Raw genomic sequence first — 15003 nt, 5'->3', positions numbered from 1 at the left:
CTCCACCTGAGCAAATCAGTGGAGGACAGGAGATCTTGGAGATGTCTCATGGTCACCATGAATTGAGGTCAACTCAACGGAGCAATCCAGGTACTGAACATATTGAGGAACCGAGTCCAGAACTTTAGATTGCTCCACCTGAGCAAATCAGTGGAGGACAGGAGATCTTGGAGATGTCTCATGGTCACCATGAATTGAGGTCAACTCAATGGAGCAGTCCAGGTACCGAACGAACCTATTGAGGAACCGAGTCCAGAACTTTAGATTGCTCCACCTGAGCAAATCAGTGGAGGACAGGAGATGTCTCACGGTCACCATGAATTGAGGTCAACTCAACGGAGCAATCCAGGTGCCAAACCTATTGAGGAACTGAGTCCAGAACTTTAGATCACTCCACCTGAGCAAATCAGTGGAGGACAGGAGATGTCTTACGGTCGCCATGAATTGAGGTCAACTCAACGGAGCAATCCAGGCGCTGAACCTATTGAGGAACCGAGTCCAGAACTTTGGATCGCTCCACCTGAGCAAATTGGTGGAGGACAGGAGATGTCTCATGGTCACCATGAATTGAGGTCAACTCAAAGGAGCAGGTACTGAACCTATTGAGGAACTGAGTCCAGAACTTTGGATCGCTCCATGAAAACCTCCTAAAACCTAACGTTCCCAGCCGCTGCTGGGATGGATAGAAGAAGGGTTTGAACAAAAACCTTTGCAAAGGAGGATCTGTTTCCCTACCCTTGGCACGAAAAGATGCGGAGAAGGGGACTGGATTTTTGTGAAGCTTCTTTCTCTCTGATCGTGCCTTTTTAAAGAAGAAGAACAAACCGAAACTCCTCATCTCCTTTTGTGTTTGCACAGGCTCAGCTGTCAGTCCAAAGGGTCTGGGATCTTAATTATATTTCCCCCGACAAACACAACATCTGAAATTAATAGAGAGGAAGAGGGGAAGAAGGGCGGGGGGAAAGAGAGAGAATCTCCTGCCGCATTATCGCTTCTTATCTTACCCAAGATAATTGCCTTTGAGGGGGCTTGCGATGCCGAAGGATGAGGCAACAAAGCCGTTGTTCTCAGTTTGACAAACTGGGAATGGCTCAATTGTCCACGTTCGTCTCGGTTTCAAAACCTGTTCCAACCTGGCACCTTGGTTGATGTATTGGACTTCAGCTCCCATCGTCCCCAGCTGGCTGTTAGTGTAGTGATGGTATTTCGTGGCAGCTGGTGGCTTCCATGTCAGTAAGGCTTTAGGCAGAACCGCCATATGTTGGAAATGACTTGAACGCAGACGGCGCAAGTCGGGTTTAAAGCCTGCAGTCGAATCACCATCCTGCTGATATTGGCAGCTACTGGGAACGCTGCTCTAAAGGGGTTGAGGAACATCTCTTACCACTTTACAATTCAAGTCTTTTGTTAACCAACATTGGCATCTCTGGCCTGCCAAGGGAGAACCCACAACCCACACTTGGCAGCATCAGGAGGAGAGATGCGTTTGTTGTTGTTAACTGCCCTCACGTCGATCCTGACCCAGGGCAACCCTGTGGATGAGACATCTCCCATCTCCCTGCCCTCCACCGCTCTACTTAGGTCCTCCAAATTCATATCCATGACCTCCTTAACAGACACTATCCATCTTGCATGCAGCCTTCCTCTCTTTTTACTTCCCTCCACCTTAACTAGCATTGTTGCTTTGTTCCAATGAGTCCTGCCTACTCATGATGCGTCCAAAGTACAACAGCCTCAGTTTTGTCGAGGGAGATCTGCTCCAGGACCCATTTGCTTGTCCTTTTGGCCATCCTCAGCCCTTTTCTCAGCCTCACGTCTCAAATGATTTCCCTTCCATCTTCTTTCTTAACTGTCCAGCTCTCACATCTGTACACGGCAATAGGGAAAACAATGGCATAGAACCATAGATTCTTGTACAGTTGTCACTTTTTGTGTTCAAAATTGTATATCTTAACATTTTAGGATCTAGTAATTGTCCCAGGTCTGGGAGGTTTACCATCTTGACCATGACCAGGTCAAGACTCTCTGCTTTGTTGCTTGGATGGGAGGTTTTGGGTATGGATGGATTTCCAGGTGGCACCATGGATGGAAATGAATGAGGGCACCTTAGAAGCTAGGGATGACCCAATCCATATCGACCTCCTTGCAATCCTCAGTTCCCATCAGTCCCGGATGATGGGGGACCATGGGATTTCTGGTCCAAAACAGCCTTGAGTGATGAGCTGAAAGATATAGCCTATAGAATCAGTATGTGGAGAGATCTTGTAGCACCTTTGAGACGAACTGAAAGAAAGCATTGGAAGCATTGCTCTTGAGTGCTTTATCGACTAAGAATCTGAATTAATGATCCATGATTTAATATTGGAGATTTGACATGAGGTGTTAAGTTAGCCTGGTGTGGTGCTTTGAGCATTGGTCTACAACTCTAGAGACCAGTGTTCAGTTCCCGACTCAGCCATGAAACCCACAGGGTGAGCTTGAGTAAGTCACACTCTCTCAGCCTCAGGGGAAGGCAATGGCAAACCTCCTCTGAACAAATCTTGCCAAGAAAGAGTTGATTTTTAAAAATGATCTACTCTTTGTGGCTTGTTGTCGTTGTGCACTTTCAAGCCGTTTCCAACTTACGGCAACCCTAAAGTGAACCTGTTGTGGGATTTTCTTGGCAGGTTTCTTCAGAGAGAGTTTGCCCCTACCATCTTCTGAGGCTGAGAGAGTGTGACTTTCTTTTAGTTACCCAAAAGCATCACAAAGCACCTCACCTTGCCATTAGGCTGGTGCCAAAAGGCTCCAGACTACCCTCCTTGGTGCTGGTAATCCACCCCCCAGCTTTTAAGACTGCGTTCATCCTCATCCATTAACTACATTACCTATTGAACATGGCGCCATGCCCAGCCGCGTCTCCGGTGTCTGCTTTGCAAAGCGGCGCACGGAAAGCAAGCTTTTCTCTCTTCCTCCCCCTCGAATGAGGCTGCCTCATGCTTTGACGCTAATGCGGGCAAGCGGGGCGTTATCAGGTGTCCCGGATTCCACCTCGGGATGCCGCCGGGGAGAGCTGGCATTGCTTTTCACCATTGCCAGGCTCATATTTTGTGAGATAGATGGGTTTTGCTGCTGGAAAGCTGGATGGGTCTGTTTGAGCAGAGTAGACAGATTGCATTTCGCACAGTACGTTTCCCAGATGCGCCCGAGTGGGAGACAGTCCTCTGTTTGAAAAGACTTGCCTAGTGTAGTCCTCTGTTTTTAAGAGCATCTCCTGTTTGAAGGGCTTCAGTACCGTGGACCCTTGTCATCCACTGGGGTTTGGTTCCAGGACCCCTCCATGGCTTACAAAATCCATGGATGCTCAAGTCGTATTAACAGCAATAGCACTTTGCATATCTGTACCACTTCATAGCAGTCTCTAAGTGGTTTACAGTCTGTAAGCCAATTGCCCCCAAGAAGCTCATTTGGTCGACCTGCGAAAAGATGGAAGGCTGACTAGATCTTGGAGCCCTGAGATTGAACTCAGTGGCTGCAGTACTGGCATTGAACCACTGTGCCACCAGGGCTTCTTAAATACAATGGCATAGTAAAATGGTGTCCCTTATCTAAAATGGTACGATGAAGGTGTACTATTTGGAGTTTATACTTTTTGAATCATTGTCAAACCATGGACGCTTGCATCCGTGGATGAAGAATCTGTGGATACGTACATTGGTGATCGATGGCGTCACTAAGGTGGGCATCACCCAATGTGGTAACTCATGGTGTCTCCCCTCAATTGGCGTCTTAATTCACAAAATCATAGAGTTGGAAGAGACCTCAAGGGCCATCCGGTCTGTCCACCCTGCCATGCAAGACTTCAAGGACCAAACAGTTGCATTTTTCACACCAATGTTACTCAGAAATCCTAATTCCCGTAGATCATAGAATCATAGAGTTGGAAGAGACCACAAGGGCCATCCAGTGAATGTAATGGCAAGAGTTGTGACACAAAGCAACTAGCAAAATGAAAATAAGACAGCTGGCTCTCCCTGTCTGCGGACTCACCATTCGCCGATTGGCACCTCTGCGGATGGCCATGACCCCTTTTCCTCAATGGCGGTGCGTGCCTGTGGCCACGCCAACAAAATTGTACGCATGTTGTGCCACCATTGAGGAAAATGGGGTTTGTGGATGGCCTGACCCTTTCTCCTCAATGGCAGTGCATCCACAAGGCCAAACCAGAATGGTTGCGCCCATGTTGTGCCACCATTGAGGAAAACGGGACTTGCAGATGGCCTGGCCCTTTCCCCTCAACGGCAGTGCTTGCACAATATACGGTTGCATACATGTTGTGTCCCTATTGAAGAAAATGAGACTTGCAATCCTGCGAAATTTGCCATCCATGGGGAGCTTTCGTGTGCAAACTGCACCAAACTTGCTCATACATGGCACCAAAACTGCACCAAAGCATCTCATACATGACAACACGACGGCTTTGGGCTTACAGGGTCAAGAGAGGGAAACCAAGCAATGCTGGCGAGGCAAAAAGAAAGGCCCAACTATCTTTTTTTGTCCTGCCTGAAGCTGATGCCAAGCTTTTGTCTCCACTAGGCCACTCGCCTTTTGAGAAATGGGTCACAGTTAGGAGAGCAGGAGCCGATGATGATCCTGCTAATTGCTGCATTTTAAATGCTTTCCCCATTTGCTCGATTATTGCAGCGGCTTTACCCTTGGGGTGGGAAGGGAGAGGAGAACCGCCTGGGTTTAATTAGATTTGCCAGCCACCCCGTTTCCAAGGATTGGGGGCAAAGGACGTGCCCTTGTCCTCAAAACCATCCCCTGGAAAAAGACTTCCTTGGCCCAACGAAGGTATCCCTGTTTTGCGGATAAGGAGACTCAGGGCTTTGACGCCATTTGCTGCAAAAAGGGATGACGGATCTCTGACGTCAAACCGGGTTTGGGGAGTTAGCAAGCTCCAGCCTGATATAGCTGCCAAAACCAGAGGAGGACTTCTCTGTTCCTATTTGCCAGAACAGATTTTCAGTATTATCGCACTAGGCCAACGCACGCAGTTCCTCCAGAAGCTTGGGAAGAAAACAGCAAATGGAGAGAACGCCTCTTTAGGAATCCCTAGGTCCTCCTGTGCATCTCTGTGGTCAACATCCGCCAGATGTGTACCATATCATTGTTCTGGCAGACCTACAAATGCCTAGAGAAGTGTTCTCTCTAGGAATCTCTAGGTCGTCCAGCACAACTCTGTGGTCAATGTCCAACAGACACTGACCATAGGGCTGCGCCGGAGGAGCTACAAAGGCCTAGTAGAGTACTCTCTCTAGGTCTTTTAGTTAAAGTTGACCACGGAGTCGTGTTGGAGGACCTAGCCATTCCTAAAAGGAACGTATTTGTCAAATCCGTGAATAATCGCATCCCCAAAAGCTTCTCGGCGGAGGAGAAGTCCCCAAAATACAACGTTGGCTGTTGCTACATTTCGTTCAGAGCCAAAGAGGATTAGAGCTCTCTGTGCGTTTTAGATAAAGCTGATAGTAGTTGTTTTTATTGTTTTTACTGTAGTTTATTCCTTTTTGGGTGTTGTTTTCAATTCCGTGCTTGAGTTTGCTATCGGATCTGTTGACCGTGATAAATGGTATATTGATATATATTAAATCCCCCAAAGTTTGCGAATGCGGAGGGCTAGTTTTAGTACCATGGAGTACTACTTTAACGTTAAGGAAGGCCTGGGATGGGTTCAGTGTCTAGCCCTGCTGGCTGGGGGATTCTGGGAGTTGTAGGCCAAAAAGGCAGACCTTTCCAAGCGCTGTCCCCATACTCTTTTGAAACAGTTTCTCTACTCCTCTCACATTATTGATAGCGAGGTTCCATGCTCCCGGCAGCAACCAACCTACTGAGATCTAGATCCTCTTAGCCGCCCTTCTCTATCCTTCCCTATGCCCCCCTCCCCATCCTTTATGCCATATCCGTGCCTCCTACATAATGCGGACAGCTTTTATTAGCTATTAGTACTATTACTCATGTCTGGGTGTTATTTAATCCCTCGCCCCTCCCTCGGTTCCCATTGTACTCCGTTGCCTATGATAAAAAGCTGACGAAAGCTTTGAAAGCTAAACTAGGAAGGAAACAGGGGAAGTGGGAACCAGGGGATGAAGGGCATTAGTGGGGCATTTTTCTCGGATCCCTCTGCAAGAAGTCCAGGGGATCTTTATAGCCACGGGTCAGGAAGGTAACACGGCCGGGAAAGAAAACATTGCAATCCTGTTGGTTAGGCCCAGTCAATGACTTGTTGAATGATAAGTCAGTGCACAGATAAATCCCATTGATTCAGTGGGTCTACTTTGGTTAGGACTAGCTATAGAATCCGTGTCAATTGTTGCAGTCCAACATCCCTTCAGCAGAGCATAAATATTGGCATACAGAGATTATTATGATTATGTTTATGTTTATACTCCACCTTCCTACCAGTGCAAGGACTCAAGGGATGCTCTACACCATCCCTACACAACCTTCATGTAGAAATAGCCACCTTGCACAACCTATGTCAATGACTGGGCGCTGTTTCACAATGCATGATGCACAATTCACAACAGGCAGTGACAATGTGCAACTGCAGCGCACAATGTGTACCCATAATGAACAATGCACAACCAAAATGCATCGTGCACAACTGCAGCGCACAGGGTGAACCACAGAAAGCAATGCACAATGAGCAACGCATGGCCACATCGTGCAGTTTCAGTTTACGATGCGAACCCATAAGGAACAACGTACAACCGCAATGCACAAAGTGTAACCATAATGAGCAAGGCACAGTGTGCAACTCCAATGCACAATGTGTAACCGTAACAAGTGGTGCACAACCACCTTTCCGGAGTGCTATAGTTATGTGTTATTCTGTAGCAGCGCTTTGGATTAGACAACCCTTTTTGTCCCTTCCAGCTTTATGATTGTGATCTTAACTTGCCGGTGGAAGGACAGCAAAGATGGAACCATTCTAGCCTGCTTAGGAAGGGAATTCCAAAGCCTGGGAGCTGCCACCAAGAAGGCCTCCATCTCCCTTGTTCCCAGGGAGATGAGTGAAGGTCCTGTACAGAAGATCTTAGAACTTGAAGGGGCTCATAAAGGTAGATAAGGTCCTCATACCCTGTCTCTTTGGGAACTTGCTGCCTGTCGCTTGCGATTACCATCCCGGTTTTATTGTTTGGATATTTCTTTTCTTTGGAGTGTATTAGTGCAAGAAGAGCCTGGAACGGACAGGGAACAGAGGCTGCAGATATGCCTGAAGTAAATGCAAATCGATGAAGAAGAAGGGGGCCTTTTTTGAGATCAGCCAGAGACACTGACTCCAGCAATCTTTCTTGCTATACCTACAACTAATGAGGATTTGAATTAGGTTCTGCTTGTGTCTGCTAACCGAATATCCCCACTGCGGCCATTTTAATCGGGATTGCCGGCTTGAACCAGAGGATTTGGGAAGCCAGGGAGAGTTTTTCTGCTTTGGTTTCTGCAAAGGCTGCAAGTTCTTTCTCTTTCCTTGTTCTCCAGTTTCTCTGGCAGAAATGTGCTGCTGAAGTAAAGGAGCTGAGAGACCAAGCTATAAAACAAAACTAGCGTTGGACTAGAGGAAGGAAAGAGCTAGAGGAGAGTTGAAGCCCCAGGACGTATCCTGGGTGCTGTTCGACATGTTTATCAATGACTTGGGTGAGGGAATAGAGGGCACGCTTTTCAAATTTGAAGATGCCACCAATTTAGGAATGGGTATCTAGTACCCCAGAAGACCAGAGGACCCTCTGATGCCTTTGTCTTAGTGTCGCCGTAAGTTGGAAATGACTGGAAAGCACACCGCAACAAAAACTCTCATTTTAAAATCAAACTAATTAGAGGAAATGTTCTATATATATATATATTTTTAAAAGGTAGACTGTCAGGCAGAGTCCTCAAGTGTCCGCTGCTCTGCCAACATGGTGGTGGAGCCCCTGTGAAAGACGGAGAAGATATTCTTTCTTGGCACTTTGAGTGGCATGCAACCAAACCCAAATGCCCCGTAATTGGGATCAGGTAAATCCGCTGCACAACGGGTCCAGCTTTCCTGACCAAACTCCCAGTAATGGATGGCGCTAGAATAACGGTCGTAGCTGTCCCCGCCAAAAACGTAGATCCTTTTCCTCCAGCAGATGACGCCTGGGTAGGAGATCGCAATGGGAAGGGACGGGACAGAGACGTCGCGGCTTGTCGTGCCATCTTGGCGGAGGCAGACACAACGCTGGGTAAAGCGACGGCCTTCTTGAGTACCATCGCCAGTGAGCCCACCGATGACAAAGATGCAGTTGCCCAAGGCGATGGCACTGGCCTCGTAGAATTCGAAAGCCACAGGGACCCGGGACCACTCCCCGGATACTATATCGTAAACCAGGAATCCTCGGTGTGGGGTTGGCAAGTCAGACTCCCCCATTTCTCCGCCGATGAGATACAGTTTGTTTCTGAGTGTTGTAGAGGAAAAATAAGTCAACGCAAAAGGGAGGCTGGAGATGGCGGTCCATTCTTCACGGACCAGGTCATAACTCTCCGCACAGACCAGGCTACCTGAGTTGTCCCAACCGCCGATGACATACAGCTTTTTCTGGCAGATGAGAAAAGCATGTCCAGCTCGGGGGATGGACATCGAAGGGAGCTGGGTCCAGCAGCCTCCGATGGTATCATAGACCAGCAGACTGTCTGAATAAGAACCGTCTAAATGCTGCCCACCTGTGATGTAGAGCTTGTGGCTCATGGAGATACAACTGGGGCATGTCAAAGATTTTAGGTCGGGGAGCTGTTCCCATTGCTCAGTGGAAGGGTCAAAGAAATGTACATGAGAATCCAGCTCCTCATCTCCTACATTGACTTCGCTCCATTTTGGGAGCCCCACACATGCCACCCCTTCGTGGTACATGCCCCACCGTAGACCTCTGCTGGCCCACAGCCGTTCCTCCACGCTCAGTTCCTCCCACGGGAGCCGTACGCACTCGTAAAATTCCTCTGTTTCGGCCCGGACCTCGGTAAGTTCTTCTGGGCTCAGGAGTGGGAGACGGACTTGGTCCATCAGCAAGGGGAGCTTTGGGAAGCGGTCGTCAGGCCGGTGCATGATCCAGCGGTGTACCGCCCGGTATACTGTCAGTTCGGAGTCCACTGCCAGGTTTTCCAAGGCGATGATGGCAACCAAGACACTGAAGTCTAAAGCAAGGAAAGCCGCAAGCTTTGAGAGGTGCTCGAAATTGAAAGCGACGTGGCGGGAGGCCGGACGGAGGAGAGGACGGTGGTTGTGGGAGTGCGCCAGGATGTAAAGCTCCAGGCAGTTCTGGGTGGAAATCCTTTCCGTGAAGAACCTACAAAAAAGCGACAGAGAGGACAGAACTGGGCATTTTGGTGAGAAGAGGCACATCATACAGTTCAGGTACAAAAAGTCTCTCTACGTATCCCTTCCTGAGGATTGAGATCTATTGGAGGGGCCTTCCTCTGTGTCCCATCAGTCGGGAATCCATTGTGGAAGAACATAGAAGAGGATGGCATTTTCTATTGTGGCACCTCAGCTGTGGCATTCCCTCCCCTTGGAGACCCAATTGGTGCCAACATTGGGATCATTTCCCCACCAGGTATTAGGAACCATACAATCCTAAAGTAGAAGAGACCCCAAAGACCATTCAGTTCAATCAATAAACAAATTAATCCCATTCTGCCATGCAGGAATACACAATCCAAGCCCTTCCATGAAACAAATTCATATTTCCATTAGTGTTCTTAGCTTTTATTCGGTAATGCCCTAGGTTTTTCTTGAGTGTCCTACATTTTGCAGTGCCTTGTCCTCCTTTGTGGTTAGGACATCTGGTCTATGGAGTCTAGAACGGCCCCCTCCTCGCTGTCCTTCTGTCATCAGGCAAAGACTTTTCTATTTATTCATTCTGCCAGGCTTTTAGAACTGAAAGCTTTTAACAAAGGGCTGCAAGGGCTGTGTTTGTTTTAAACTGCACCGCTTTAAAACACTTGTTTCCAGTGTTACGTTTTTGATATGGTTAATAGTTTAATTGATGCGGTTGTTTTGTATATTTCAGTTGTAGTCTTTTTAAGATGTAAGCTGCCTTCAGTCTAAGGGTGCATCTTCACTGTCGAAATGATGTGTTTGACACCGCTTTAAGCGCTGCAGCTCCGTTTTGTGGAATCCTGGGGTTTGCAGTTTTGCAAGGCCTTTCCCCTTCTCTGTCAAAGAGTCCTGGTGCCTCACCAAACTACACATCCCAGGATTTTGTAGGACAGAGCCATGTCAGTTGGAAGTGTTAGTGTGCGTGTTTGTTAGGGGGAGAGAATGCCTGTCGATTTATGGTGACCCCATGGATTTCACGGGGTTTTCTAAGGCAAGGAAGACTCAGAGGTGACTTTTTTCCAGGGTCTGCCTCTGAAAAACATCCTTGGCAGTCTCCCATCCACGTACTAACCACGGCTGACCCTGCTTAGCTTCCAAGTTCAGATGGGATCTGGTGTGCGTTTGGGGTACCTGGTGATAATCTCTAGTGCGGATGCTATCTGAAGGCGGCTGGCTGCTGTGAAAAGTTCTTCAGCCTCTTCTGCCCGGAAGGTGAGCTCCCCTGTGTAGACGTAACCCAGCAAGGTCTGGAGGGAAGACGCGGCCAGATCCATCAACACAATTTCCCCTTCCCGAGATTCTCGAAAAGTGCTGGAGAACATGCGCTGGAAGTAGAGGCTGACCGCAGCCAGGAGGGTTCTGTGGGGCACAAGAGGATTGAGAGGAAGGATCAGAGTTTGTAGATGATGTGTTAAAAATCCATTTCTTGTCCTTAACCCGGGCAACAATAACTTAACCCTTAACTTGATTTAAACTAGTTTCAACAGGGAGAAAAGTAAGATACTACACTTGAGCAGTAAAAATGAAACACACAGATATAGGATGGGAGAAACCTGGCTGGACAAGACGACACATGAAAGAGATCTAGGTGTCTCGGTGGACCACAGGCTGAGCATGGGACAGCAATGTGATGCTGCAGCTGAGAAAGCCAATGCAATCCTAGGCTGCGTCGATTGAGGTATATCGTCTTGATCGAAGGAAGTCATAGTGATGGTATATTCTGCTTTGGTCAGACCTCCCTTGGAATACTGCATCCAGTTCTAGACAAGTCAAGAAAGACATTGAGAATCTGGAGCATGTCCAGAGGAGGGCGGCCAAGATGGTGAAGGGTCTGGAAACCATGTCTTATGAGGAGAGACTTAGGGAGATGCTGGGTATGTTTAGCCTGGGAAAGGTTTAGGGGTGACTTGTTTAGATACCTGAAGGGATGTCATGCTGAGGATGGAGCAAGCTTGTTTTCTGCTGCTCCAGAGAACACAATGGATTCAAACTATAGGAAAAGAGATTCCACCTAAACATTAGGAGGAACTTCCTGATAGTAAGAGCTGTTTGACAGTGGAGTATGCTATCTATCTCCTTAGCATGTGGCAGAGTCTCTTTCTTTGGAGATTTCAAACAGAGGCTGGATGGCCATCTGCAAGGTATGCTTTGATGGTGTATTCCTGCATGGCAGGGGATTGAACTGGATGATGGCCCTTGGGGTTTCTTCCAACTCTATGATTTTATATGGCTGAATGGAGTTGGGCTGGAAGGCCCCTGAGGGTCTCTTCCAAGTTGAGGGTTCTAGAATTGTATGCGCCGTTCAAACTAGCCAAAACCTGGAGTGCGCTTGCATCTCCCACTGTCATGGGAGCCCCCAACTCTTGTCCCACTGTTCCTGCTTTTGTTCTCTAGAGTCTCCTGCTTTATAAGGGATGTGACTCCCACCCCCTTCAAGTCCGTTTCCACACTGTCCCTTGGGACAAAGCATTGAGTTGGCCTTTCTACCTGTGGCAAGGAAACCTTTTCCCATCTGCGACCAGGGTGACATCACAGAGCTGGTGAGTCTCATACAACCACTTGATACCTGTTGGGGCAAAGAATAGTTTTCCTAAGACATGGAGTAACAACAACAACAACAACAACCTGCCTCTCCCCATGGATCGAGGCGCAGAACCACAACAGTTAAAATACACGTCAATTTAAAAAGACAAATAAGATATCCACATCTAAAAGGTGCCTTTTTGGGAAGAGGGAGATGTAAAGTCCAAATCCTTGGAGGACCAAAGTTTGAGATCCGCTGGACTGAGCCTTCTGAGAGGCGTTTCCATAGCTCTACTAAATCTGGGTAAACGGCAAACAGTGGTGTTTTGACTATGAGGGAGAAGGCCATGGCCATTTGGGGAATCCAAGAGGCCCAGATTTGTTCTGTGGGCTTGAAGTAGCTGAAGTAACCTTCAAGGATGATGGGAGACATTGCTCAGGTAACAGCATCAAAGTCAGAAATCAACAGCTAGTCAAGTCCATGCATCAGGACTTGTTTTCAGCTTGTTTTCTGCTGCTCTAGAGACTAAGACCTGGAGCAGTGGATGCAAGCTCCAGGAAAAGAGATTCCAGCTCAACATTAGGAGGAACTTCCTGAGAGTAAGGGCTGTTCGACAGTGGAACAAACTGTAATGGAGTCTCCTTCCTTAGAGGTCTTCAAACAGAGGCTGGATGGCCATCTGTCATTGGGGATGCTTTGATTTAGATTTCCTGCATGGCAGAATGGGGTTGGACTGGATGCCCCTTGCGGTCTCTTCTATGATTCTATAATTCTAGGGTTTGAGATGACTTTTGCTTCAGGCAGGAAAGCATCTTGGGTCAGCCTAAGCCTGGATGGTGACCCCATACTGTTACTAGTGCTAGCAGACCCTTCAGGGATATAATTCTGGATAGCGAGAGGGGTTTCTTACCCTGTTTAATGTACTGCTTCAGAGACGGCGGACTGCTATGGATGCTGTCTGGCTCCATTCCTCCGCCCCTTGGGGACTTTGCAGCTGTGGCCGGTGAAGATGCCTAACTATGAAATCTGCAATCGCATCAACCAAAATACACAATATTAGGCAACACTGCTAGAGTGTGTGTGTGTGTATGTGTATATGTCTTGGTTCGTATCCATTCACACTCACATGAGTATAGTTTCAAGCCGTGGCAGCTTGAATCCATGGATAAAGAATCAATGGATAGGGAGAGCTGTATGTACTTTCCAGAAGGTTACTATGGGTAGTTTGGTTCTCTTCCTACCTCTTGGCAGATGTGACATCATCCTCAAAGGGAGCGAACTTGAGCTTTAATGCTGGAGGGTTGTTGAAACAGGCCCTTGACATCCCCTTTGTGGATGCTCCTACCACTAGGACCATTCCCCAGGCGCTTAGCAACCGCATCCTTCCTCCCGTCTCCTAGCAACGCAGTGCTAAAGATGGTAGACAATCACCTCCAGCCCATGAATGGGGCATTGCAGGGAAGACATGCAGGGCCTTCCCCTCTCTGTTGACACATGATGCTTTAGTGTGTGTGTGTGTGTGTGTGTGCATGAATGAAAGTGACAGATCCCACACGCACACATATTGGGGAGTGGGCCAAATAGTACAGAAGCAAATTTGCAAGATGAATTAGAGATCCACACCTTTCAATATTTTTAAGGATGCTTCAAGATGTCGCACATGAGTCCAAAATAGCTGCATCACTTTGGACAGTGCCTTCAGGGTTAGCCAGATAAGGAGGCTGCAATCCAACATCCCCACAACCCAGTATCAATACCTGCCTTGAGGAGGGATGCTCTGCCAACACACCGAAAAGCAGTGTGTCAGTGGCTGGATGTCATTGTGCAAGTGTGCAATGAACAATCCACAACACACAGTGCCACCGTATGTGGAACTCCACCTCCGCTGCGCTCAGCATAATACGTCCTTTCCACTGTGATGAATATGTTTTAATTGTCTTTCTTATTATCAGTACATACCATAAAACAAATTTGTCGTGAATCAAACAGACTGATTTTGATTTGAAGGCATGTGGCAACAATTACTGTATGTTGTAAAGTAGCTTTGTTATGTTCAAGTATAATTCATAAGATCTGTTTATACCCATTGTTGAATTGGAAGAACCAACCTGTGGCTCGGAGGAGCCATTGGTGCCACCCACCAGGGCTTTCCCCAGCTTCATAGAGGGCACCATCTACGTTGGTGACACATCGCCCGCATTGGGCCTGTGTGGTGCAACACCTCTCCAAGGTAATTTCCATCTAATTCTGAAGGAGCACTTAAACACCGGGGGGAAATATAAATACAGCTGTCTAACCACGTTGGCGTTGGCGCTGACTAGTCCCGTCTGCTATCGTGGCACGGCGTGGGAGGGAGGGCAGCGAGGAGACTTGTAATTAAGCAATCAGCCGCTTAATGAAGGTGGGAGATAAGAGCGCTTGGGCTAGAATTACTGGCGGAGAGACGAAGGGCCGGGTTTGCGCCGTTCTGTGTGTGTGCCGTACGCGAAAACGAAGATGCACCTCACGCATCCTGGGGCGCGACGCTACGCCACGCCGCAGTTGTAGCTCCAACCCTGGGAAATCTCAGTTTGGACTACAGCTCCCGAAAACCCCCAGCTGCTCTTCTCTTGGGGATTTGAGGAGGAGTAGTCCGAAACAGGGTTGGTTTCCAAACTCTGCCAAAGCGGTGACCTGTTTTCTCCTGGTTTAACCGATCAATTTGATTTCCCATTCTGGAGAACTCAAATCCCCAAATGTCTGAGCCAAACCACCATATACTGTGTGTGTGTGTGTGTGTATATATATATATATATATATATATATATATATATATATTCAACTATAAGTCGAGCTCATGTATAAGTCAAAGGGCCAAAATGATGGATTTTGCTATGACCCATGGATAAGTCGAGGGTAAAACTTAGGAGCATGTAGCAAAGGATCTAAAGGATGAAGCAAAGCAAAACAATGTCAAAGAACTTATAAAATTCCAGCAGACATAACTCTTTCTTCTTACTCTTAAGGCTGGATGGATGAGAGAGTAGAGAGGGTCAGTGCTTCACGTATTATACTCTTGCTTTATACCAGGAGATGGTTCCTTCTTTTAAATAAGAGTTAAGATACA

The 15003-nt window shown here is 47.7% G+C and overlaps 2 protein-coding genes across 5 annotated transcripts in view; one reads left to right on the top strand and one right to left on the bottom strand.

The window, feature by feature from the left end:
* Positions 1-15003, top strand: part of SRRM3 (serine/arginine repetitive matrix 3) — an 89473-nt gene that overhangs the window by 31201 nt on the left and 43269 nt on the right. The window lies entirely within an intron of this gene.
* On the bottom strand, positions 7901-13224 carry LOC121916984 (kelch-like protein 12). Its single transcript, XM_042442576.1, has 5 exons — positions 13139-13224; positions 12808-12923; positions 11861-11939; positions 10505-10732; positions 7901-9341 (listed from the first exon to the last, which is right to left on the bottom strand). Exons 2-5 carry the CDS (start codon positions 12863-12865, stop codon positions 7901-7903), a joined length of 1806 nt encoding a protein of 601 aa, XP_042298510.1. The 5' UTR covers positions 12866-12923; positions 13139-13224.

This window comes from Sceloporus undulatus, chromosome 11 (genome assembly GCF_019175285.1).
Source record: "Sceloporus undulatus isolate JIND9_A2432 ecotype Alabama chromosome 11, SceUnd_v1.1, whole genome shotgun sequence".
Taxonomy (NCBI): domain Eukaryota; kingdom Metazoa; phylum Chordata; class Lepidosauria; order Squamata; family Phrynosomatidae; genus Sceloporus; species Sceloporus undulatus.
This window is presented reverse-complemented; position numbering and strand designations above follow the sequence as displayed.

Excerpts from the sequence above, each read along its gene's own strand:
- LOC121916984 (XM_042442576.1), bottom strand. The coding sequence starts at position 12,865 with ATGGAGCCAGACAGCATCCATAGCAGTCCGCCGTCTCTGAAGCAGTAC. Across the intron at positions 11,940-12,807 it reads GAAGCAGTACATTAAACAGG|GTATCAAGTGGTTGTATGAG; the intron begins GTAAGAAACCCC and ends TTGCCCCAACAG. Across the intron at positions 10,733-11,860 it reads AAAAGGTTTCCTTGCCACAG|AACCCTCCTGGCTGCGGTCA; the intron begins GTAGAAAGGCCA and ends TGTGCCCCACAG.